General features: G+C 39.9%; 2 protein-coding genes across 2 annotated transcripts in view; both read right to left on the reverse strand.

Moving 5' to 3' along the window:
• Window positions 1–1,071: 1,071 nt before the first annotated feature.
• Window positions 1,072–22,795, reverse strand: LOC118822884. Its single transcript, XM_036592210.1, has 20 exons — window positions 22,789–22,795; window positions 22,432–22,689; window positions 21,524–21,784; window positions 20,837–21,097; window positions 19,495–19,755; window positions 19,023–19,289; window positions 17,281–17,541; window positions 16,761–17,021; window positions 14,861–15,121; window positions 13,513–13,770; window positions 12,949–13,212; window positions 12,478–12,738; window positions 10,695–10,955; window positions 9,989–10,249; window positions 6,178–6,438; window positions 5,630–5,890; window positions 4,244–4,531; window positions 3,516–3,548; window positions 3,274–3,339; window positions 1,072–2,273 (listed from the first exon to the last, which is right to left on the reverse strand). Exons 1-20 carry the CDS (start codon window positions 22,793–22,795, stop codon window positions 1,993–1,995), a joined length of 4,593 nt encoding a protein of 1,530 aa, XP_036448103.1. The 3' UTR covers window positions 1,072–1,992.
• Window positions 22,796–23,132: 337 nt separating this feature from the next.
• The window catches only part of LOC118822885, a 37,304-nt gene continuing 33,578 nt past the window's right edge, over window positions 23,133–26,858 (reverse strand). The window contains exons 34-38 of the mRNA XM_036592211.1: window positions 26,471–26,731; window positions 25,535–25,792; window positions 24,821–25,081; window positions 24,126–24,393; window positions 23,133–23,390 (exon numbers count right to left, since the gene is read on the reverse strand). Coding sequence (XP_036448104.1) covers window positions 23,249–23,390; window positions 24,126–24,393; window positions 24,821–25,081; window positions 25,535–25,792; window positions 26,471–26,731 — 1,190 coding nt within the window. The 3' untranslated portion in view covers window positions 23,133–23,248. The remainder of the gene's footprint in view (window positions 23,391–24,125; window positions 24,394–24,820; window positions 25,082–25,534; window positions 25,793–26,470; window positions 26,732–26,858) is intronic.

The raw sequence follows: 26,858 nt of genomic DNA on the forward strand, positions 1-26,858 counted from the left end.
AGAACCCAGTTGAATTTTCTAATTATGCAATTTTTATACTTTTGTTCAATAAAACTAGCATTTTCCAGTGTTTTAGTAAAAACAGTAGTACCATGTGACTAAAAGACTGAATTTAATAAGATAAATTAAGTGATAAAAACTCACTTTTTTTCGATCAGTTGGTTCAATCAGTTTGAAAAAGATTCTCCAGATTTGTGCTGAAGCAAACTCAACATATAGACCCATTTCTTATATGGACATTAATGATTAGTCTTGGTTCCTCTCAGTGGTTCTTCCTCATGTTTTAGAGATTCTCCTTTTGAGTCTTGGTTCCTCTCAGTGGTTCTCCTTTATGTTCTTCCTCATGTACACTGTCTCTCTTGGGTTGTTCATTAGAGACCAGTGGCTGCTTGTATAAAGTATTTCTCTTAAGCTACATCACAAACAGTTATTGAATGAAATGGGTATGAATGTGCCGCCTGGCGCCTGATTCATTATTTTGCAGTAGTTTTGAGTAATAGTTTTGGTCTGTTTATAAACATTCTGGGTGGAGAAATACATACAGAGCATTTTAAGGAAAATGAGCCTCCAAAGAACACCTATTCTTTCAAATTCACTGCCATTTTACTACTATCAACATATCAAAACTGGTTCACTGGTTGTTTTGGACTGGTTGTACACATGACCCCTGGTTCCTATCACCAGTTGATGAGCTTCTCTACAATGCACATTTTCAAATCAAACAACTCTAAAAGACTTTGTTTACATCTCAATGACTTGAATTTGGCAGACATTTTGAAAAATCCCCTTTAATAAATACTTGCCACAGGTAATCCTACGAGAAACAATCAACTTAAGCTGTTTTACGTAAGTGGGCACACTTGATCTTGATTTGGAATAATGTTGTAAAAAAGCTCTATATAAATATATTGTAACGTAAATTGAAGACTCCAGTACGGGCCTCTTCGACAGCACCATCAAGCCCAGATTTCGTTATATATAAAATTATATACAGGTAAACTGACGAGAAAATTCTGACACAAAATATTAGCTTTATCATTTATCATCAGTGTAAATGATGGATAAAAACAGATGATGGGAAAGAGCGTTACGGCAGAAGAGAATAAGATTGTGACACACAAAACTGACTGGTTCCTTATGAAGAGAGAAGTACTTTAAGATATTCACATTTTTTTATTCCTTCATCTCTGGGCTTTTCTTATATATATAAAAAGGACTACTGCAAAGAGTTCATTCACAAAATGAAGTCGTATAGTACATCAAATAGACAGTATAATATATAGTTTAAAAAATATTGCTTGATAAATAGCATTTTATTTGCTATATGTAGTCTATGTAGTCTCCATACATTCATGATTGAAACAATTAATGTTACCATTACAGAAAATGACTCTTTATGCCCATCTTAGTAATATACCATTAAAGTTCATTAAGCTAGCCATTACAGCAAACGATAATCAAATCAAATCAACTGACGTCTACAGAACAGTTTACGGATTTAAATCAACAGGTTCAATCAGACACCTAGACATATTTTCTCATTCGAAATACACCAACAGTTATATTTTGGTGCTTAATTTAGATTTCAGTAAAGAAGATCGAACACCAACTACGAATAGCTTCTTTTGACAGGTTAAGCATTCGGTGCTGCAACACCAAAGACTTTCAGACAACAAAACTCTGACCTCTAAAACATGCAACCAGCTGTTTCTGCACAAGCTGAGAGCTAGCGGCACTGTTTCCGAAATCGCTGATTCAAACTCGTCTTTTTACGGACAAAGCATAAAATCAAAATATAACTATTTTCTAGTGTCTCAAATTTACAATTTTTTTGCATTCATTATGAAAATTAATGACAGCTCTCAGAAATGGAGAAGTTGTGTTGGTAGTGTAGCAAACATTTGACCCTTTTCTGCGACATTCTCAAAACATCTTCTTCTTCTCGGTTCTTCTCTCTCCCTACTAACTTAGCTTAAACAGTTCAGACATCATTTACATGCTTGCTTCAGTGGTGACACACACATGGGAGGAATAGGCACTCTGGGTAACGGAGTTTTTAGCAGACAGGACCACACAGTAGCGGGTGGCAGGTTCAAGGTCAGTGACTACACACATCTCATCGTAGATGGTCAACACTTCTCTGAGCGGACGAGACGGTGTGTCTTCTCTCACAATCAGAGTGTAATAGCTCGCTCCTGTGACTGGTGTCCACTCCACATGCAGGGTCACTCCAGTCACCCGGGTGATCTTCACTTCAGGCACCAGCAGCTTTTCTGGAATGGCAGGAGTAGGGAAAAGAAATGACTTTTTATTATCATTAACATCATTTCAATTATTTTAAGTTTTTATTTTTATTTTTTATTATTTTATATTTTTAATTTGTTATTTTATTTTACATTACTGCATCATATTCTTCTTTCTTTGATGTCTTTTGTGATTTTACATTTACTTATTATTATTTTTTTTTTTGCATGGCAATTTCAACATACCATTTTGCCCTTGGTGTTGTGACAGAAAGTAAATCTGCCCTCAGTGACAGTTTTGCAGCAGCTATTTCAAGAAATGTCCACTAGAGGGAACTTAGGCATTTTTCATTTAGTTCTTTATGCAGTGATTCATTTACGAAGTCCAAATAAACAAACTACCGCATCTCACCTGTTCAGTTTGGCCTTTTTCTCTTTTAAAAAAACGTCAACTCTGTGGTGCAAAGGAAAAGTTTCATGTTCTAAGCCAAGGCAATTTTACAAGTGATACCCTTTTATGGTTGTGAACCTGTTGGCCAAAATGTCTTAATTCTAGGTTAAGCATCCTCACAACTGTGTTACTAAAGTTTCATTGTTGTGCGTTTACAAATGTTGAATCTGTTGTAGATACACGCGGCGCCCACTAAATACAACGTTGGTTCCACATCTCTCCCCAAATGCCCTGAGCCATTGCATGAATTTATTAAATTTCACCAACAGTACATCTGATGCAACATAATGAAGTATTACATTGCTAAACCAGGTACTGGATGACAATCTACATAATACTGGGCTGCCAGGAGGAAATGTTTGGAAATGGTTAAACAAAAACACTGATCTACATAAAATCACTGTTCACTGTGTTAATATTATTTGCATGTTTTCTAATATTAGTGTTTTATGAGCAAATAAATTCTCACAGTCTAGATAAATAGTTTTTTAAATATAATTTTTCTGAGCACTGCACAGTATCGTATATATAAAACATTGTCTTTATGTGTGATCTATGTCTTATGAAGCATATGCTCACCTTTCTCTTTTAGTCCAGCTAACATTTCAGCTTCTCGCAAATCTCTCCTACGTCGACCAACGATGTCTGCAAAACATCCTTCATGTTAGACAAGTGCATGACGAACAGAGACCAAATGACAGTAAACCTGTTTATATGCATAATTATCATGCAGTATGTAATCTACAAGTGTATTTGATCACAGATTCATTTAATTAAATTAATTCCAGATCATCGTTTATGTGTGTAGGTGTAGGGGAGACCTGCATTGTTGATGGGTGGCACTGTGCAGGGCACTGAGAAAGAGAGGAAGACAGAATAAGTGTTATTTTTCCACATCGTAGGAAAATCCTAAATCTGAATGAAATTAACTATTTCACTCTCCAATTGTTAAAACCATGACATATGTATGCACAATTGTCATCAGTAATGAACAAAAGTATGGGCAAAAATCAGACTTTGAAACTGCTACGTCTGTTTTATGCTATACTACTTTTGTATATTTTTATATAGGATACAGTAGAGATTTCTTAAAACTCAACACACAAGTGTGCTATGAATTACGTGTTCAGTTCGCACAATGCTAACTGGTGGGACATAAGCTACCATTACTTGCTACATAAGACTTGTCGCTCCAGTGGTCTGTGCGCACCAAACATGTCTTGGCTGAATGACTACATTTAGGGTAAGGGGAAAAAGTAAAAAAGTACAATTAAATTTAACTACCACTTTAAGAGACTGTGTCTGGCCATATTCTAATGCATGGTGAATCTAACTTAGCTTATCTAAGGCACAGAAGCTGAAGGATTTCAGGTCAAATCCTTGGGACGATTGCTCGACTTAGCACCAGATGGCTGTTTCTTCAAATGTCCCTTCTATCTGTTGTGTCCTTGTTTAAAGCATCTGACTCCAGGTTGCCTCCTACTTAGTGTTTTAACAGGTCAAGTCATTTTCTAAGCAGCCTTGGAAAAGAAGTCAGAAGTGAAAGTACCTGCAGGTCCAGTAACAGCGGCAGATGGTGCACTGGTCCCTGCTTGGTTCCTGGCCTTGACTGTCACTGAGTAGGGCGTGTCACAGGGTACCAGAAATTCAAAGTACGTCCTATCTGTCCAGTAGGACGATACTTGCACAAGAGCGAGGGGGTCATCATGGATACTGCCACTTAGCTCTGCCAGGTACTCAACTCCTGGACAAGTCACTTGACTCCAGTACACGCGGACCAGAGTGGCTTCTTCCATAGCACGTGTCTGGGCAGTTACTGAGGCTGGGGGACATGGGGCTGCACAGAGAAGGAAAGGGGAGAGGGTAAGGAGCAAGGTCCCTGAGATACCACATTTTAAGCATGATTCAGCATTATTACAAATACAGTACCTTATTATCACTGATCACTTCCATTTTGTTTTGAATGGACACTACTTGACTGTTATTTAATGTTACATTTGCCATGCTTAGCTGTAAAACCTTTCAAAGTTAGAAACAGACCTGGTTATTTATTTATTAGTTAATTTATTTCCAAAGTTTAAATGTTAAGATTTAGATTTTGTTTTTAAATGCAGCCCCCACAACAAGTAGTCCAGTTCTATGTATGTTCTTCAGGCCTGCTGGAAAAGCATCTAAAGTGGCTTCTCATGAAGCTGCTGGAGATTACCAAAAGTGTCAAGATGCATCAAAGAAATGGGAGTGGTGGTTGGGCGTGTTTCTGCTATGTAATATACTGTAGTGTGTCAGTGTAACCCTTGGGAAACCCCCCCTACTGTGATAAAGAAATCCAGACTGTAGACAGTGATGTAAAGGTAAATAAATAAAAAAAACATGTGCTACTTGGCTACCTAGCAGAAAAGTTAGCTATCAGGCATCCTTCTGCATTAGCCTTCTGCTACCAGGAAAATTCAATTCAAATTCAAACAGCCCACCCTTAAGTATCTACCTCAAAGCAACTGTAGTTTTTTTAACATTCCTCACACCTTCAAAATATGTCATCAGACAGGGCTTTTCCTAGTCTTTAAACTAGAAAATCTTCCTCTAGAGGCTACTGTTGTACTGCTGTTGGAAGTGAGTAGGTATGTTTACAACAGATGTAGCAATGGTTACACTTTTTATTTTGTGCCCTTTTAACCCTTATTTGATCACTGCGTAATTCCATAGGTGTTATTTAATAACACAGTCTTTTCTAAAAGAATATTCTAAAATAAGAAAAGAAGTAGAAAATGAGGAAAACCTTTCTTGAGAAGGTGTGTCCAAGCTCATGACTGGTACTGTATGCTTTAATCATGATGTTTGTTAGTTAACCCTGTGGTGCTGTCTGTGGTGCTGTTTTAGCAATTTTTTGAGGCTTTAACACATTTGTTATTATATCTTCAGGATATGTGTACGTTACCTGCTCCTATCTGTAGCTGCTGGCCCAAGGAACTGTTACAAGTTCCGTCCGAAGCCTTCACACTGAAGTTGTACATCATCCCACACTGCAGCCCCTCCATGTTACAGGTGGTACCCGTGGTCTCACAGGAGAGTTCGACCCCTAGTGAAGTGTGAGCTAAGCCGAAGTAATTTACAGAGCCTTGACTGGTGAACCAGGAGAGTGTAGCCGAGCTGGTCTCACAGTGCGTGGACACAGCCAGGCCCTGTGGATCACACGGAGCTGAGGAGAAAGCAGCAAACAGCTTATTGATGATATCATGAATATAAAGGTTTGAATAAACTGAAGCCAGTTAAGCAGTTTCACAGGGAGACCACTGAAGAGAAAACTGCAGCAACTAAAGCAAAAAATGATTAAGGAATTTAATCAACATTACTACGTGTCTGCTGCTGAAATGAGAATGGAGGTGTGTATTGTGCAGGCAATAAAATGCAGTCTTGGTGCATGGCTCGAATGATCTCCCACGTGTGGCGGCAAGTGAATGTATCTTATTCTGTACAGTGTCTAACCTGTGTGGTAGGTGAGGGGCTGGCTGCTGGGGCTGGTGCAGTTGCCGGCAGAAGCTGAGAGGCTAACAGTGTAAGGCTGGCCGCAGTGCAGGTGGGTCAAGCTGCAGTTCTCAGCTGGTCCGCTGCAGGTGTGGACATCACCATCTTGGCTCGTGGCTGTCAGGGAGTAGGACTGGACCATTGCAGAGTGAGCCCAGGACACCAGCACTCCCTCTAATTCACACAGCGGCTTCAGTGTTATTCCCACAGGAGTGCAGGGGGCTGCAGGGGTCAAGAGCACCAGAAAATAATTTAATTCTTATTCTAGAGAGTGCTTAAGGAGAAAGTGAGACCATCTGTAAAAAGTTAAAGCTGACAAAGGTAAGTACAAGTTTAAAATTTATTTCACTGAATGTCTGTTGTAATAAAAGTCACTTTAATGTCCTTGGAGGTAAGAGATGTAATGCAGTTCTGGTGATGTGATCTAATTAGTTATTTATTCTCAGACATTATCTGAAAATGGCAGCTGCCATAAACATTTCATGATGAATAGACCAAAAGAAATGATCCCAAAATTACTTAAGTATTTAAGCACTAACAGATGTTACATTAACAGTTGTTTTTTTCTCCTGTACGAAAACTTCAGAAACTGCTGAATGAGTTGATGAGTTGGCTCATTATTCACTAAATCCCTTATAATATAAACTTCTTCATACTATATTTTCTGGACTCTATTTTACTTACTGCACAATTTTTCACTTTGCCCACAATTGTTGGCTTTGACTTTTTTGTGTCACTGACAGAACAAAACCTTGTATCTCCAAATTGGTAACTTTATAGAAGAAGTCAAAACATTTTTAACTTGTACTGGAAGTTAATGTAACAAGATGTTTTTAAAGTACTTTTGGGCCATTTCTATTGGTCCAACTGTGACGATATGCTATTCCAAACTGCAGAATGTACTTATATGCACTTTAAATACTGTAATTTCTGTTTTTTAGACAAGAAATCTCATGAGCAGTGAAAAAGGTGACAAATCCTTTGTAGTGGAGTCCAGTGGAATAGTTCCCAAGAGAAATTAAAAATGAAATATTCTGGAGCATTCTGGTGCACTGGTGAGACTACAATACAGGGGTAACTACTGTCATTTAATGTCATATTCATCATTTAAAATGACAAATGACAAAGTCCATCACTGTCCAAAAAATACATGCAACTCCAAAATGGTAACTTTACAGGAGGAGGGAAAAGGGTCTCAACGTTCAGTGTAAGTTAATGTAAAGAAATCTTATTCCACGTGATTTTGAAGCATGTGTATTTGGAACATGTGTATCCATTCAACATGAAGTTTTTAAACAATATCAAGCACAGCTGGTGTGTTCTACAAAAATGGAACTAAAATGTTTTGGGTTTTTTTTGGACTGCAGCAATATACTATTTCACCTGAACTAAGCTTACCATGTCAAACAATTTAATGGGTACTATGTTCTGTTTGTATAGTCATGTAAAGAAGTAGGTACGCTCCTACTTTTTTAACATATTCAGAGATACAGATATTAAGTCTTCATTTAAACATGGATACAGGTGATATAATTGAACATTTTGTCATTCTTTATATAACTGAAATAAGTACACCCCAACATGTGTGTGAGTGTGTTGCGCTGGTCTGAGTGGATCAGACACAGCACTGCTGCTGGAGTTTTTAAACACCTCAGTGTCACTGCTGGACTGAGAATAGAACACCAACCAAAAATATCCAGCCAACGTCCTGTGGGCAGCGTCCTCTGACCACTGATAAACTGTGCAGCAGCAGATGAGCTCGTCTCTAACTTTAGATCTGCAAGGTGGACTGACAAGGTAGGAGTGTCTAATAGAGTGGACAGTGAGTGGACACAGTGTTTAAAAACTCCAGCAGCACTGCTGTGTCTGATCCACTCGTACCAGTGCAACACACACTAACACACCACCACCATGTCAGTGTTACTGCAGTGCTGAGAATGATCTACCACCCAAATAGTACCTGCTCTGTGAGGGTCCATGGGGGTCCTGACCACTGAAGAACAGGGTAAAAGGGGGCTAACAAAGTATGCAGAGAAACAGATGGACTACAGCCTGTAACTGTAGAACTACAAAGTGCACCTATATAGTAAGTGGAGCTGATAAAATGGACAATGAGCGTAGAAACAAGGAGGTGGTCATAATGTTATGCCTGAATGGTGTATCGCTGTGAAATGAGTCAAACTGAAATTAGCTGCACCCGATCAGGTGCTAATGTTTAGAACACTGTTAGGGAATATCTCTGAGGAACCTGTCTTATTTAAGCCTCAGTTATCTGGTCTGGTTTGCTCTTTGTTATTTGAGTGTGTGGTATCATCATGTCTTGATCAGCTCTCTTAGGCCTTCAGAAAGAAAGTTGTAGATGCCTAAGAGTCTGGTAAGGGGTTTAAGAACATTTCCAAAATAAATCATTCCACTATCTGGAAGATCATCTACAAGTGGAGAGGATTTAAAACCATTGGCAACTTGTCCAGGCCAATTCGCCCCAGCAAATTTAACTGGAGAGCAGACCGTAAGATGCCACAAGAAGTCTCTAAGAACCTTAGGATTTCATCAAAGGATCTGCAGGCAGCTCTTGCCACTGTTGACGTAAAAGTGCATGCATGTACCATTACAAAAAGACTACAAATTTGACCTACATGTGCCCTTTGCTACAAAGACAATCGGGGCAAGTCTAATGTCTGTTAAGAAATATCAAGGCAAAGACCAGGACTTATGGAACAATGTGCTATGGACAGACAAGTCAAAGATGGAGTTGTTTGGCCAAAGTACCAGTAGCCACGTTTGGTGAAAAAGCGCTGAATCAGAAGAACTTCATACCAACAGTAAAACATGATGGTAGAAATGGCTGCTTTACTGTCTCATGGCCTGGCCAACTTGCAATCATAGAATCGACTATGAATTCTTTCATTCCAGAGAGTGATTAAGGAGAAAGTGAGACCATCTGTAAAAAGGATGAAGCTGATGAAGTAGACCTTCCAACAGGATAATGATCCCAAACATACAAGCAAATCCACCAAGGAATAGCTCAAAATGAAGAAATGGGTTTTATGCAATGGTCTAGATCTGGAGGCCTCAAAGCCTAGATCTGAATGAGCTGAATCCCACTGTAATGCTGTGGGAGAAATTTGAAACAGGCTATAAATGCAAGAAACCCCTCAATATTACACAGTTGAAACAATTCTGCATGAAGGAGTAGTGAAGAAGTAGTGAAGCCAAGTATACTTTTTCAACAGAATAAAATGATATCTCAGTTAATTTTTTAATAAATGATTGCAAAGTCAAATGTCCATTTTTTGTTCTTTTACACATCTTTTCATGCTGTTAAATTAAAGATCAAATACTGATATGTCCATATATGTCAAAAAAGAGAAACTTTTCATGACATGTACATACTTCTTTATATGACTGTGTGTATGTAATACCATCCTGTCTTGTGTTTAATTCTGCTTAATTTAGTTTACTTGTTGTGTTGTATCGTTACTGTGCAAATTTTTTTTTACTGTGTGTTCTTTTTTTTGTAGGAAACACCAAGCAAATAAGAATTTTACTGCACTTAGTGCAGATGACAATAAAGAGCTAGACCTTACTTGAGCTCCTATCTCCGAAGGACAAAGCCAGAAACAATAAGTATCTGTGTTGGTTTATTTTTCTTTTTGCTTAGGTGTGTCTGTGAGTTCCTGTTTTAATGATTTACTTTCATATGTGTGCATGTAGATATGTGCCCCTGATGCTTTGCCTGAAACTGATTTGGTTTACTCTGTGTGTGCAGTACCTGTGCTGATAAAGTATGGTGGACTGCGGAGGCTGTTGCACTTGTCTGATGAGGAGGAAACCACTATGGTGTACCGCATGCCACAGCGCGCCCCCATCAGCTCACAGGAAGTACTATTGCTTCTGCACTCCAGGAAGCTCAGGTCCTGCCCCTCTGCTGCGGCAACGTAGAATGAGGAGCTTGCTTCTGTGTGCCAGCTCACTCTTATAGAGGTGCTACTACACTCTGTCTCTGCAGTGATGGCCATCAGGGCACAGGGAGCTGAGGACAAATGACAGATGGATACTGGACATCAGCACGCCAATTCACTCAGAACAGCTCAAACTAATGGGACAGTTAGGTCAGTTGGCCAGCAACACTGAGAAATAACATATCTTTAGCAAGTGAAAACATCTTAAATATCATCACTAAATATAATATTAGAAGAATAAAAGTATGAATATTACAAGATTATTTAACTTATTTCTAGGCATTTTTTGATTTATATTTTTATACATTTCTTATATTTTACTTACTTATATTTTAAGTAATTCTGTCTTTCTGTCAACTGCAACTTTCTTTTTTTATTTTTCTTCAAAATGATTTTCATATTAAAAACATTGGGATATGCAGCTCTTAATTATCAATATGTATCAGCATTAAATAATCAGGACAATGAATGATGCTGATAAATTTATAGACATTGTTATGTAGAGTTTGTGCATACCTGTCTCAATCTGGAAGGTGTTGCTGTGGGCACTGGTACACTGAGAGTTAAGAGCAGTAATGTGGAAGGTGTACTGAACTCCACACAACAGGTCAGGAACATTGCAGAAGAGCGCAGAGCTGCTGCAGCTGGAGTTTGCACCGCTTGCAGCCACTGCCATCACCACATAAGACTCTGCCCCTGCAGTTTGTTGCCATGACACCCAGACAGAGTTGGTCACACAGTCGAGGCTACCTGTCTCTCCCTGAGGTATGCATGGAGCTACACACAGAAAAAACATAAACGAGTTCAGTTAAGCCTGACTGAAGGCATGACAACAATATTCACAACATGAATAGTGCAAGATGAATACAACCTCGTCTCCAAAAAAGTTGGGAAAACTGTACAAAATGTGCAAATTATTTAAACCCAACATGTAATTCAAAATAGTACAAAGACAACATATTAAACCTGTGTAATTTTACTCTTTTTAAAAGAAGATATGTCCATTTTGAATTTGAGGCCAGCAAGACATTTCAAAACAGTTGAGACAAGAACAACAAAAGACTGGTAAAGTTGTGTCATGCTAAAAAAACACCCGAACATCTCACAACTACTAAGGTTAATTGGCAACAACTCAGTAACATTATTGGGTATTAAAAGAGCATCCCAGAGAGGCTGAGCCTTTCAGAGGTAAAGATGGGGAGGGGATTCACCACTCTGTGAAAGATTGCATGGACAAATAATACAACAATTCAAGAATAATGTTCTCAATGTAAAATAAAAGCAAAGAACTTGGGCATTTCATCATCTATGATATATAATACTTCTGTATACCACTGTCTAGGAGAAACTATATATAAACAGGATCCAGAAACATCAACGCCTTCTTTGGGCCCAAGCTCATTTAAGATGGATTGAGGTGACGTGGTCCGACAAATCAAAATTCTTTTTGGAAATCATGGACGCCAAGTCCTCCGGCTAAGGAGGACAGGGATCATCTAACTTGTTATGAGCGCACGGTTCAAAAGCCTGCATCCGTGATGGTCTGGGGGTGCATTAGTGCACATAGCATGGGTGACTTGCACATCTATGAAAGCAACAATAATGCTGAATGATATATACAGGTCCCAAACCCTTGACCAGCTGAAATCCCACACCAAGCAAGAATGGGAAAACAGTTCACTTTCAAAACTACAGCACTTGGTCTCCTCAGTTCCCAAACACTTAGAGGATGTTGTCAAAAGAAGAGGTGATGCAACACAGTGGTAAACAAGCCCCCGTACCAACTTTTTGAAACATTTTGTTGGCATCAAATTCAAAATGGGCATTGAGTTTAAAAAATCTCAACATGTTTTCGACCTGCGACCTGTCCAGGGTGTTTCCTGCCTTCCACCCGATGAATGCTGGATAGGCTCCAGCACGCTCCATGACCCAGAAGGATAAGTAGCTTAGAAGATGGATGGATGGATGGAACATACGTTTTATTTGTACTATTTTCATTTAATATATGGTTTATTTGCACTGCATTGTATTCTGTTTTTTATGTACATTTTGCACAGCAACTCAACTTTTTTTGGAAATGGGATGTATAACTTGATTATAACTAGACTGATACACATTTAAGTAATGAAAGTTTGTTGGACATTTAGAGTTGAGATACTTAGCAAGTTAGTCGCACCACCATCATTTATTTGTTTATTCCTAATAGTCTCCAGCAGCATATAGCACATCAGTCAATTTACATACCATTTAACTAACAGGAAAGCCTATTTGAGATTTTGGGACTTTATATTGCTGTTACCTGAAGAAGCTTGTACAGCTGTGCTTGGCCCACTCTGGCAGTCACCTCTGACCGCTCTCACAGTGACAGAGTAGGAAAAGCCACAGGGCAGGCCGCTGATTGAGCAGGTCGTGCCTGAGGTGTCACATGTAAAGTTAGCGCCACTGCTGGTCACTGCGTCCACATGGAAGGATTCTGCATCTGGACTGGCTGCCCAAGTGACAGTCATAGCACCAGCAGAACAGTTCATCTGGACATTCACATGCTGGGGAGGACAGGGAGCTAAGAGAGAAATGGCAATAATTATATCAAATTACTGTATGTTGTGAAAATTAGCAGGTACGGTGTGCAGCATGAGTTTATAGCATTGTGGATCTCAGCATTACATATCTATTAACTTCTGATATCAGACAAAAAAAAAGATGAGTAGCAATTGTTGCAGCGATTGCTTGGTGATGAATCAAAAAGTTGATGGGTACAACAATCCCTCACCTGTGTGCAATTGTGTCGGGGTGCTTCTGCCACTGTGGCAGGTGTTGTCCAGCGCCACCACGGTCACATTGTAGGACATTCCGCAGTTCAGTTGCTGCAGGTTGCAATGAGGCAGGCTGGAGTTACAGGAGACTTTGTGCAGGCCGTCTGTACTAACACCCTCTGCCTGGTACCCCAGCGCCCCACTGGCTGTCTGCCAGGTCACAGCTGCAGAGTTAGAGCTGCAGAGCAGGGAGGCCTGAACACCGGTGGGCACACAGGGCACTGAGAAAAAAAGTAGGGTGAGGAAGTAAAATGGGTTAAGGTGGAGAGTGGTAAGGTTACATGGAAATTTTTTCTTAAGAAACAGTTCATAAGTGCATGCTTATGTTGTGTTGGGTTGACAAAATCAAAATGTGTAATTGTGCACATTTAGATACTGTTGTTTGATATAGCACAAAGAAAATGGCATCTGTATTCAGTTGTCACAGATAGTACTGAACGGTTGTCACCTATGCAAGAGCTATTCTGCCATACTCTTTTTTATGCTTTCTATGAATTTGCATGGGAAACGTAATCCAGTACCTGACTGCAGATTAAGATGGGTTGAGCTGCTGTTACATTGGTTGTCCTCAGCAGTGACTGAGAGGCTGTATGGTTGGCCACAGTGCATGTCGGGTAGTGAACAGCTGGTGTTGGTATTGTAACACTCCATCTGGTGTCCATCGGCTCCCACTGCTTGCACCAAGTAGAAGACTACACCCTCTCCAGGTTCCCATGACAGAAGTCCTGTGCTGCTCTGACAGTCAACGTGAGCACTGAGCATGTGTGGCTCACATGGAACTGACCAATTACAGACAAAGATTCTGCGTTACATATTACATTTAAACAGCAATTCTGGTCATTTTTTCACTGATTAAAAAGATAAGCATGTTTCATTGCTGTGTGCCGTATCATCCCCTTGGAAAGAAAAATCTAAAAATATGTCCGTAGGGTCTCCCGAGCGGCGCAACCGTCTAAGCGCTGGTCCTATCATCAGGAGATTGCGAGTTCGATCCCTGGTGATGCTACAGCCATCCATAGCTGGGAGTCCAAGAGAGCACAATTGGCTTCGCTCTCTGGGTGAGTAGGATGGCCCCCCCTCCCCCCCCCCATCACTCAACGCGATGCTAGTCAGCGCAGGCGTCTGTTAGCTGACGTAACAGATCTGACAGTTGGCGCTTTCCTCCAAGCTTGTTCAACTGTCCAATGACGTTGCGTGAGCGGCAGTTCGAAAAGAAGCGGTGGCTGGTTTCACAGATCTCGGAGGAAGCCTGTGTTAGCCTTCACCCTTCTAGCGTTGGTAGTATTGTGTGATTGGGGGAGTCCTAACTAGCAGGTGGAATTGGAAACAACAAAATTGGGGAGAAAATTGGGTAAAAATCTTGGAAAACAAGCTCAGATAGAAAAACAAAGGAGACTTTTGCTTAAGTCTGTCCTGCTGCTCAGATATTTCTGCTGAGAAAAGGAGCCCAATAATTTCACGTCTTCTCTTGAGTTTTAGCAGAGCTCTCAATAAAGTCAAACATTGTGCTCAGATTTGCAGAGGTAGTAACACTCATATTTATCTATAATGTCTTCTTTTTCTCTAATGCTATTTCTGCTGAGGAATTTTAGGAAAATAACCATTAAGTCTCCTTAGAGCCTTAAGCAAAACTGCCATTGGGTTCCGTTGATAAACTTGACTTCTGATGGGTTTGGTGAGTCAAAACTAGACAATAAGCAATCACTGTCTTGGACCACAGGCCCTCTTAATGAAAGCAAGACACAAAAAAAGTTATTTCTGCTGTTTCTCGTTTCTTTGCATTTATGTATTTTGGTGAAACTATATTTTTTCAAAGTCAACATCAGGGTTGTTGTAGTATCAAGCAGTATTACAATTATGTGTGTTTACCTGTGTTCATTTCGATGCTGTGGCTGTATGCACTGCTACACACATTGTCAGAGGCTGAGACGGTGAAGCTGTAAGTCATGCCGCACAGCAAATTGTTGAACACACATGTTGTGCTGCTGCTGTTGCACGATGAAGCAAAACCAGCATAACCCTGGGCAACTGCTGTGTAAGACGTGGCTCCACTACTAGACTGCCAGGACATTGTAACAGCTCCAGATGCACAATCCAGACTGGCGTCCAGGGGGGCAGGAACACATGGCACTATGGGATGGACAGAACATGGGTAACAGCTTTTTACTTTTGTGTTATTTTGTGCACAAATGACTGCAGATGTCATGTATTTAAAATGCAAGCCAAAAAAATTAATTTACACAACTCTCCCTTCACCCCAAATATAATGTAATTGATCAGCCTAGACATTTTAGGCTGACAAAAATGTAGCTTTTAAGAGAGTTTTTAGCAATGACTGTGATGTTGTTAATTTTTATAGATAACAGCATGTCACTTGGTGTGTCAGAAGAAACAGAAGAAAGTCCACAGTGCTACAAGGTACAATGCCACAAACCCAGCTCCAAAAGTGTTTGGGCACTTTGTGAAATGCAAATAAAAAGAAGGCAGTGATTTGTGATAATGTCTTTTACAGGTATTTGATTAAAACAACACAAAGAACAGATATTTGACATTTTACTTTATCAACACATTCCAAAGCTGTGACAAGGGCAAGAGACAACTGGGACGTTTGTGGAATTATCAAAAACACGTTTCCACAGCTAAACAGGTGAATATGTTACTAGTGATGCCATCATGATTCAGTATAAAAGGAGCTTTCACAACTTTCACCACTTTTGCGAAAAACTGCATGAACTAATAGTCCAGTTTAACATTTTAAAAACTTATCAACACGCGATTGTAAGTAAATAAGGGATTTTACCATGTTCAGTCTATATATTATTAAAAGATTCAGAGAATCCAGAGAAGCCTCTGTGCATAATGAGCAAGGCTGAAGACCAATATTCAATGTCTGTGACCTTCGATCTCTTTCAACATGCTTCTGTAATGGATTTAACCACATGGGCCCGAGGATATTTCTGAAAACCCTTCTCAGTGAAACACATTTTATTGGTGGATCTACAAACGCAAATAAAGACTCTGTTATGCAAGGCGAGAGCCATACATCAGCAACATCCATCCGACTTGTCTGGGCTAAAGCTAATCTGAGATGGACTGATGCAAAGTGGAACTTGCTGTTGCCTGTCAAGTCCACCTTTCAAAGGGTTTTGGAAATAAAGGACCATCCCAATTATTACCAGCGCAAAGTTCAAAAGCCAGTGTCTTTCACAGTATGGGGGTGTGGTAGTGCGAGTGGCATGGGTAACTTGCACATCTGTGAAGGCACCATTAATTTTAAGAACCACATACACATTTTGGAGCCACATATGCTACAATCTAGACGGCATCTTTTTCAGGATCGTCCATAATGGTTTCAGCAAGACAATGCAGGTGCTAGACTGGTCCCCCACTGAATATGTGTAGTGCATTATGAAGTGGGATATACGACAACAAGACCCCATACTGTTAAGCTGAAGTGTTATATCAAGCAAGAATGGGAAAAAACTCCAACAGTTTGTATCCTTCCTCAAAAGATTACTGAACATTGTTATAAGGAAAGGTTATGTAACACTGTAGTAAACAACCCAAATGTTGCACTCATAAACTTAAAAAAAGTGTGTACATATACAAAAATAAAAAAAGTTAATTAGTTGATACATTAAATATTTTGTAAGTCACTTTAGCCTTATATGTCTTAACTGTATTTGGGATAAGAGGAAAATTGTTTTTTTTTACCAAATCATTGCTTTAAGATAATGAAATATATGAAGACAGCTATCCACACACACACCTGTATGCAGCTGTGTCACTGCTTCGTTTGTTACAGTGCACTGGTTATTAAAAGCAACCACGCTGATGTTGTACACATCGCCACACTGCAGGTTGGGTAAATCACAAGAAGGATGTGTGGTGTTACATCCTGTTACGTGACCTCTCATGCCAATGGCATGGACTTCGTAAGACTCTGCCCCACTGCCAGTGTCCCACTGCACGTGTGCAGAGTTGGATGAGCAGTTCATGCTGGGCAGCACACTCTCAGGACGACAGGGCACTGAAAAAGCAAGAGAAAATGAGCAATTGAAAGTAAACCTTAGGATAAAAAGAAGGTCTAAATGAAGAAAGACCACTTCTACATGCCAGTCTTAAAGGCACAGTAACATGGTTTAACTGTAAGGAGGTAAGTGAGTTTCAGAAACGGTTTATTTGTAAAACAAAATTAGAATATGAACCTTTTAAATGAAAGATTCCCATTGAACATTTGTAAAACATGCATCCTCTACTGGATTACTAAATAGTAATCAGTGCGTTACCTGATGACACCTGCATGGCAGTGGTCTGCTTGCTGCTGCACTGTCCATCCGAGGCTGCCACAGTTAAATTGTAGGTCTGACCACACATCAGCTGTGTCAGTTCACAGCTGGTGAAGTTGGTGCTGCAGGATGAGACTTGGCCACCGGGTGCTTGGGCGATGGCAGTATAGGAGACAGAGCTGCCAGAGGGAGTCCAGTCCAGCAGCAAAGAGTTAGCGTAGCAGTTCAGGAGCACAGAGCCAATATCAGGGCTGCATGGAACTAATCATGCACAGAGACAGGGAGTAAAACATATCAGCAGATACATAAAAACAACATCATACACGATTAAAGATTGTTTTAACCACATTTTAATTTTTCATCATAGGGACCTTTGTTGCTTTTTTTGTTGCTTGGCCTATCAGCCTGTGACTATCCAGATAATATATGCACTACTATAAGAGAAAATGCAAAAATAATAATAATAATCACATTGTTAAGATTGTTAAGCAATTCAGGATTGTTTGATGTGAAATGCTCCATTTTAGATAAACTTACCAGGTCACAATTATTTACAGAATAATAAAAACCAGACATTTGAAGAATATAATGCCTATAAAAGCAACCTCATAAAAAGTTACTATATGGATGGTTAAAAATACATTGCCTGATGCCTGAGACAATGTTTTATGATAGTTTTGAGACACAGTTGTAGACTAAAACATAATTTTAGAACCAGTTCCAGTTCCATGAGCGGTACATGCAGAGTGTTGTAAAGCAAAATAGTACCCAAAGAAAACTTACTTTTCAGATTTACCAGTGTTTTACTGGTTTTTACAGTGTCTACTTTACAAATAAAAAGAAGACAGAAGACAAAGTTGGTTATTTTATATAGTAAATAAAATGGCTATATTTGTCAGTCAATAAGTTTCTCTAAAATGAACCATCATTCACATCAAACTCCTGTGAATTACTTCTCAACAACTTAATTATGTAGAAATTGATGGAATTCCCCTTTAAGGTAGCACTGTGCACAGATGTTATACAGTCCTGTTTCAGTGGCACTGTGACAATATTCTGTTTCTGTTCTCGCAATAGCACCATAACTAGCTATACAGGTGTGTCTCAAAACCTAGTGAGCTCTACACAGACAGCATTTTATGTCACAATATGCGTGCTCTGACTGTCCCAATTCTTAGATATCTCAAATATGCTGCCTACTGAGGTCTCTCGAATATCAAGAGAGCATTGGATGTTTCCTCAGCCGCCGAGGCAATCCCGCGATGCAGCGCGGCGCAACTTTTGTTTGAAAATGGCGGGCAGAAGCTCTTCACCAAGCAGCGACGTCATCTTCAAATGTGAGTTATTCTGATTTTCTGGGGTGTTTATCTGTTTTCTAGTCATAAAGGTGCACAAATAGCCTATACTTTCCGCGTTTGACCACATCTATTGTCTATTTTGCTGCTTCATTCAGAGCAAATACAGTTAAAATTGCTATATAAACTGCCAGAGCAGAATCCATGTTGGCTAAATGTGATTCTGACGCCTGAGGTAAGTAAACGCCGGTCTCGTGCAGTGGGCAGGAACAAGCGGCGACGTCACTGCTGTCTAACTAGAGCGTCTCATTCATCTATCTTATAAGGATAGATGACGGTTGGAACACTGCCTACTTAGACAGCTGCCTATGTAGGCAGCGGCTACTTAGAGAGCCCACTAGGTTCTGAGACACACTCACAGTGTCAGGTCTTCTTAAGATACCATACCTGTGCGGAACACTGATGGCTGACTTGGTAAACTGGAGCACTGGTCCCCAACAGCCACCACCTGGACAGTGTACGCTATCCCACAGGTGAGGTTGTGCAGAATGCAGTGTGTGTCACTGCCAGTACTATTACAGGATGAGACATCATCTCTTCTGCTTTGGGCAAGGGCCTGGTAGGACACTGCCCCCTGGCTGGCACTCCATGACACATGTGCCTCGTTTTTGGTACAGTCCATCGATACCGATACACCCATTGGAACACAGGGCGCTGAACGCAGGACAGCAACAGAACATGTTAGGTATGATTTATGTTCCAAATTATTTTGTACAAGCACAAAGTAGTGTAAATAGTATATGAGAACTCATTCTACCCTTCAGGATTATTTAGAAAGGCTTTTAAGAGGCTAATCCATATAAGGTAACTGAAACTGGCAGTCATGTTTAACTACTTTCTATAGTATTGCATAGGTCACCTGTGTTGAGGTAAGTGAGCTGGCTGGGTACAGAGGTGCACAGGCGATTGGATGCAGTGACTGTAACGTTATATTTCTCTCCACACTGCAGAGTGGCCATGCCACAGCTCATGGATGATGACATGCATGTCTCTGATTGACCATCGGGCCCGAGAGCTTTGGCAGTATAGTGGTCAGCAGTGTCTGACAATGACCAGCTCACCACAGCAATGTTGGAGAAGCAGTCTATCTCGGTGAAGACAGCAGAAGGTGGACATGGTTCTGTTGACAGATACAGGAGAGAGGAACACTATAAATTCCATTACCTTAATTTATACTGCACACCTTAGTGTCATCCCTGCTCTAATTGTCCAAATTAAACTGTTCAGTTATTAAGTCTGACATTACTTGAATCAATTATGTTAGAGAAGGAAAAAACTAAACAGGGCAGCAATGTGGCCTTTCAAGACCGGAACGAAGTGTTAAATTATACATTAAAATACTGTGGATATGTATATTTTCTATATGTCTAAATCTTATTTGCGTTAGTGGTTACTACGTGTATTATGTATTTTTTATTTATGTAAGCACCAGTTTCACCAAGACAAATTTCTCTAACACGGAATTGAACGTGGCCAGCAGAGTGATTCTGATTCTAACGAATTTGCTGCTTATTAGATGCAAAGCACCCGATGGATCCGTCCTGTAACTCACTTACATTTAGATTCTTCAGAAAGGAGCACTACTAGCACACAACTAGCTTTTGGTAACCTTGTTACGCATTTATCTCTATAGTTTTTGGACTGTGTGCTTGTGTCTTTGTTACTCATTCATCTCTACAATTTCTGGACACCCCTGGTCAAATGTTTTGTCGATTTTCTAAGTAAAAAATAAGTTAACACTTCCTCTACAGAACACACTCTTCTGCACATTTAATGCACAAATACTTTTTATTTGCTAAATTTAACATACTGGAACAGAAAATAAATCATAAAATGTGTCCTTTTCATTTTGTTTTTTTTTTTCCCAATATGTAAAACTCAGCAAATAATTAGAAACTGTGCTCTAAATTCTGCAGACAAATGCCATATTTAAGCTGGTTCCCTGTGGATGATCTTATTTTCACTTAGAAAATCAACAAAACATGTAATTTGATCGAGGGTGTCCAAAATTTTACTTAACACTGTAAGTTAAAATCAATGTTAAGTCATTTTTAACACATGTGCTCTTCACTGTTTGTATGTACTCGTGTGCATTCACATGTCATACTGAGTATTCTGTAAAGCTGGAACAGAGAAATGCTAATCTAATTTCATTCATGTGTATGTGTGGTATGCGCTCATGTTGGTGTGCATGTACACACCTGTCTGCAACAGTGAGGAGTTACTGGCACTACTCCTGCACCCTTGCCCGATGGCTCTGACAGTCAGATAATACTCCTGCCCGCACTGGAGCTCTGAGATCTGTGCCATTGTGCTGTTGGTGGAGAGCTCCACATGATGACCGCTGCTGGCTTCTGCAGTTACCAGGTAGGACTCTGCAGACTGACTGGGCAGCCAGGTCAGCGAGCCCACCTTCAGATCACAGTCCATAGCTGACAACACTCTCTGAGGGACACAGGGAGCTAGACACAACAACCACACTTAGTCACAACAGTCCTAGAAGTTTAATATTTTTTATAACAAAAAATGGCAAAAAAAACAAATATTTACATATTTACAGACCAATTTTGTCTAATGCTCTGAGAAATTTAGTTTTTCATTTGAGCCTTGCTAAATACTTTTTTGGTCTTTCTTTTCATTTTTGTGTGTTTGTAAATGTATTTCTTGTTTTATTACTATCACTAATTATTACTATTACTGAAATTATTATTTGGATCATACTTTTTGATGAACCCATTTGATTGGCCAAAGTTTATGGGAAAAACTGTACTAGACCAGATTTCCTGCATTGTGCTCTTATATGGCTGTATACCTCTATAATCTGTACATGTTAGACTAATGGAAGAAGTAGAAGAATTACAGAAAAAACGACAGGCTCTGTCCCTCACCCATGCGGATGACAGTGCTGTTGCTGGGGGCGCTGCTACAGCGGAGGTTGCTGGCGACGACCCGGATTGTGTAGATCTCTCCACACTCCAGGTCACTCCAGGTGCACACAGTTTCATTGGTGCTAAACATGTGGGTGTGGCCTAGCTGTCCCCTAGCAACCACGGTGTAAGATTCTGCCCCATCACTGCTGGCCCAGCTGACAGAGCCCACACTGTTCTCACACTGAACAAAGCTTTCCACACTGTGTGGCACACACGGGGCTACAGAAGAGGAAACAGGAGTCAGTCATATACACACACATACTAACATACACTGTTTGCGCACACTCGCATACATAGTACAAATAGTAACCAAATAATACAGTGGGGTCAGAAAGTCTGAGAATTTACATTTTTTAATTCAAATCTGGAAATAAACAACAGAACAGTTTTAGACTTCTGAGAAATTTTAAACAAAAAAAAAGTCAAATGAAGAAGAACTATTCACGATTCTGGACCATTTCTAGGTTGCCATTCAAATTTAAGCAAATTAATACTGACCACATTAAAGCCTTTATAAAAAAAAAAGGTCCAGTTTGTTCTTTGAGTCTTATGCCTACTATTGAAGCATGTGTGGATTTGCACATTATCATTAAAGCAAAGGGGGACATAACACTAAAAAATTCAGAAACGTATGTTCATATTTCAAATATTCTATTCACTCAAATTGCTGTGCTGATAATACAATTCGTAATGACCAGTTTTTTAAATAAATTAGAAAAGAATGCGAAACAGAAGCACTCCACTAGTGATCTCAGATCTCTGTGGCCCAACCATAAGCAAACACCATGTATATTTATTAAGGCTGATTTATGCTTCTATATTATTCATCTGCACTAAGATTAATAGAAACAGCAGTAATGATGTACCAGTTGTGAACTCTGCGGGGCTGCTCAGTGGGCTGTTACACAGTTCGTCCTGCCCCATGACAGTGAAACTATAGCTCTGCCCACAGGGAAGCTCCACCTCCAGGATGGACACATTGGTCTGATAGGCACTGGTGTATCCCAGGTTGCCTGTGGCAATGACAACATAGCCCAGTGCGCCTGCAGCATCGTCCCAATTCAGGAGAAGTGTGCTGTTTTCACAGGAGCCATTCACAGTCAGGTGCTGAGGCTGACATGATTCTGAGGAGGATTAAGAAGACAAAGCCTTAATTAGGCCAAAATCAAGTGCAGTTGAGCAGGGCTTTAATGAATACCTGAGGAGTATTAAAAGGAACCAACCACACATCCTAATGTTGATAACAATGGATGAAACCTTGTAGGCACTAATTAGAATGTTGTCATTTTTATGATGTCAATTAATGGCTTTTTGCTTTCATTCATTATTAGCAACATTAGCATTGCTGACTGAATTATTCATTTAATGTGCTAAAATCAGAGATCATGCTTAAATATGAGATGAAACGAAAGTCAAGTTGTGGCAGTAAAAGAAAGCAGAAACAGAACAACAGGGTGATAGAGGCAGAAATGGTGAGAGAGAGGGAACAAAGTAAGACACAGAAAGAAAGCGTCAAAGTAGCAGTAAGGGAGAACGAGAAAGAGAGAGGAGAGAGAAAAACCTGTTGTGATGTGGACAGTGGTGCTGAGGTCACTATGGCACTGGTGGCTGTGCGCTCTGACGCTGAATGAATATTCTACTCCACACTGCAGCCCACTGAATCGGCAGTTGTCAGTGGTGGAGTTACACAGTGTAGCTGCACCTCCTGGCATGAAGTTGGCGCTGGCTTGGTAGTACACAACACCCAGCCTCTGTTCCCAAGACAGCACAGCTGTGGATGAGCCGCACTCCAGGTTCACTGCCACATGCAGTGGTACGCAGGGTCCTAAAGACAGCAAATGTCACAGCGACTTTAAGCATTGTTTTGTTAAAAAAATCAAATTCACACAAATTTTCTTTTCCTCAAATGTAGCTGATCAGTCAAGACACATTTGGTGTCTGAAGATTGTTCAGTTTTTCACTGGAGCTGCAAGGCTTATATGGCTAACAAGTCATGGAAGCTCATACCACATTGACTAACATCATGCTATTAACAGTATGTCATATAGTGTCAGCCACCAAGTAAGCAAATTTATTTGAGATTATTTAACAACTCAGTGTGTACAACAACTGTGTACAATAATTTAGGCTTGTAGTTTACTTTATGTTAACTGGTGGCTTCAGCATGCATAACGTGTTATCTACATTAGCTCTGTAGCTACAGTACAAAACTAAGGAGGCAAATTTCACACCAAACACCAAACATGTCTTGGTTTATCAGGTATTTATGGGGTCAAGGGAAAATTGTGTAGTATTTCTGGCAGAATCTTTGCTTTAATAGTTGTGGGGAGAAATTAATTTTTGCCTCATTGATTCCTGGTCTGAGTTATTTTATAAGGATTAACATCATCATTCATGTGTATTTCAACTAAGAAATACACCAGCAGCAAGCAGTCAGACCAGCTGCTGCTAGTCTAGTTCTAATTCCATGCCAGTTATCAAAAACATATATCAGTAGAATTCTGTATACTTTTACATCATAACCTTATTTTTCCTTAAGTTGCTTAAACCACTGACTTACGTGTCTGGAAGGTGATGCTGGTATCCTGGGTAACCTGACACACACTGTTGACAGATGTCAGGCTGAGGTTGTACGTCTGTCCACACAACTAGGTTTGTGAAGTTACAGTAGTTCTGCTGGGAGGCACATGTCGCTACATAACCATCATTACTTGTAGCAGTGAGCTCATAGGATGAAGCACCATTACTCCAAGCCCAGCTGACCAACGCAGTGTCATTATCACATCCTACAGCCACAGTAATACTGCTGGGGTCTGGCAGGCAGGGGGCTGGACACAAATACATTTTGCACTTAGCCAAATTAAAAAGCTCATACTGTTTGTAAAACAAAAAATAAAAAGACTTCATTGTCATTGTCTTAATTGGGGTATTGTTTTTTATTGTTTATATTCCACTATGGTGTAAACATTTCCTCCAGTTACATTTGTGTGTTCAGTTTATTTATAAAAGAATTCTGAATGTATTGAATGGTTTCCTAAAGAATCATGATCCAGTTTTTTTGGTGGTGTGGTCACAGATGTACATCCCTAAGAGTAATATTTCTAACCTGGAATTTATATGTATGTGTGAATGTATGATCATAGTGACTTACATGAAGTGTGTGTGTGTGTGTGCATGTGTGTATGTGAGTGTGAGTGAGTCCATGGTCACAGCGACCAGTCCAGTTCTGTGTGTGTGCGTGTATGCATTACTAACCTGTTGTCAGCAGTACAGCATCACTGTTAGAGCTGTTGAGGCTGAGGCCAATGGCCTGTACAGTGGTGATGTAAACGGTCCCACAATGCAGTTCAGGCACGCTGCAGGTAGTCTCTGTAGTCTGGCAGGACAGAGTGTCGCCCTCTCGGCCCTCCAGCACAGCTACATAGCTCACCGCCCCGGCACTTGCCTCCCACGCAACCACTCCCTCCTTATGCAAGCACACCGCACGCACCTGCACATTGGTTGGGGGACACGGTTCTGGAAGACAAATGCACATTTTATATACCTGTCTTTTCATTTGAAGTGGCAAATATAACCAGCTTGATTTTCCTTTACAGTAGTTTCGAATAGAGCAGGAAATGTTATGTATTTTGTTGTATACAAAGCAGCTTACAGGCTACAGACCTAACTCTACAGTTCTTCACTTTTTTACTATTACTTTCAATGCTTTATGGACCTTACCTATCATATGTTTAAAGTGTTCTAGCCATGTCCTATATGTTTGTTCCAAATAATGCTAACAAAAATATCTGCTTATCAATTGAAACTACTCCAAACCATATTTTTAATCAGCATGACACATAAACGTCATTTTTAAGAGAAATGCACTGCAGATGTTCAAGCAGTTTTTTTTGCTTTTTAGCTCTTATAATTAAGAGTTATTGGTGTTGTTTTGTAATATTATCATTTAGGCTTTCTTTGCTTGCTCACCTGTGTCCACTATGACAGGAGTTGATATGACCCCACCCTGGCAGACACTGTTATTGGCTGTGAGGGTGACATTGTAGGTCTGGCTACAGGCCATGCCATAGAGCACGCAGGAAGTGTCCTGGGATAAACAGGATGCCTGAAGGCCCTGTTCGGTAAGGGCCATCGCCATGTAGCCTATCGCCCCTCTGCTCATGTCCCATGAGATCTGTCCCAAAGACGGGGTGTAACTCACACTGACATGCTCCACAACACATGGCCCTAGAATAGGTGGATACAAATGGATGAAATACATTTATAGAAATCGAAATTACCTGAAGTATTGCATTACAGTTTTAATCTTTGCTGCAAAGATGTAACAGTATAATAAAATGTTATTAAGTAACAGTATTATGCTATAAGATCTAAATGATGTAATGTATTGAAAAATGACATTACATGTTCATGTAAACATCAATAAACTCAGTACAATACCTTAAATTCACTCTTTAATTTTTCTATTTAATGCTAATACTACTATTATTACTAATGACAGTAATAATGTTTTTATGTAGGGCATTTCACTACTAATAAAGCTCAAAGTGGTTTACAGTTTATGTAAATAAAAAAATAAAGTATTGAAAGTAATGCATTTTATTTTTATTACAAACTGTAAAAAGTTTTTCTTTTATCCATTTATTGCTTTATTCCACACAATTACTTATAGGTAAAACAGATCATTAAAGCATAGGAATATTACACCGGGGCGTATGTCAAGATGTCGTCTGTATGACAGGATTACTTATTTTTACAAATCTATATTACAGTGTATATTATGAAGTAAACAGCACTGTCATGTCAAGTAGCACTATATAAACCAGATTCTGTTTAACTCTGTTATAGATGCTTTTGTCACTTTATAATTATGTCTAAGTATTTATGACAGTGTTGATACCTCACCTGTCTCCAGGTAACCACTCATAGAGGCAGAGATTCCACAGGTGTTTCCCTTGGCCTGCACTGAGATGCTGTACTTGGATCCGCACACTAGGTGGAGAAGCTCACAGTTTGTCTCATTACTCTCACATAAGACGGCGTGGCCAGACGTGCTGACTGCTGTGGCCGTGTACTCCAATGCGCCAGCACTGGACTGCCAGGACAACACAGCCGAGCCAGTCTGACAGTCCATCACTGCCTGGATATTACTCGGGGCACAAGGAACTGGGAGAGGGAGAGAAAAAGAATGAAAGGTTTGTAACAGCATTTTTGACACAGGGCATATTGTTTAACTTCAACAGTTTACATCGCCACTTACATAACATGAAAAATGAAAAGCGAAAAGTGTTTT

The sequence above is a fragment of the Colossoma macropomum genome, unplaced genomic scaffold (genome assembly GCF_904425465.1).
Source record: "Colossoma macropomum unplaced genomic scaffold, Colossoma_macropomum, whole genome shotgun sequence".
NCBI lineage: Eukaryota > Metazoa > Chordata > Actinopteri > Characiformes > Serrasalmidae > Colossoma > Colossoma macropomum.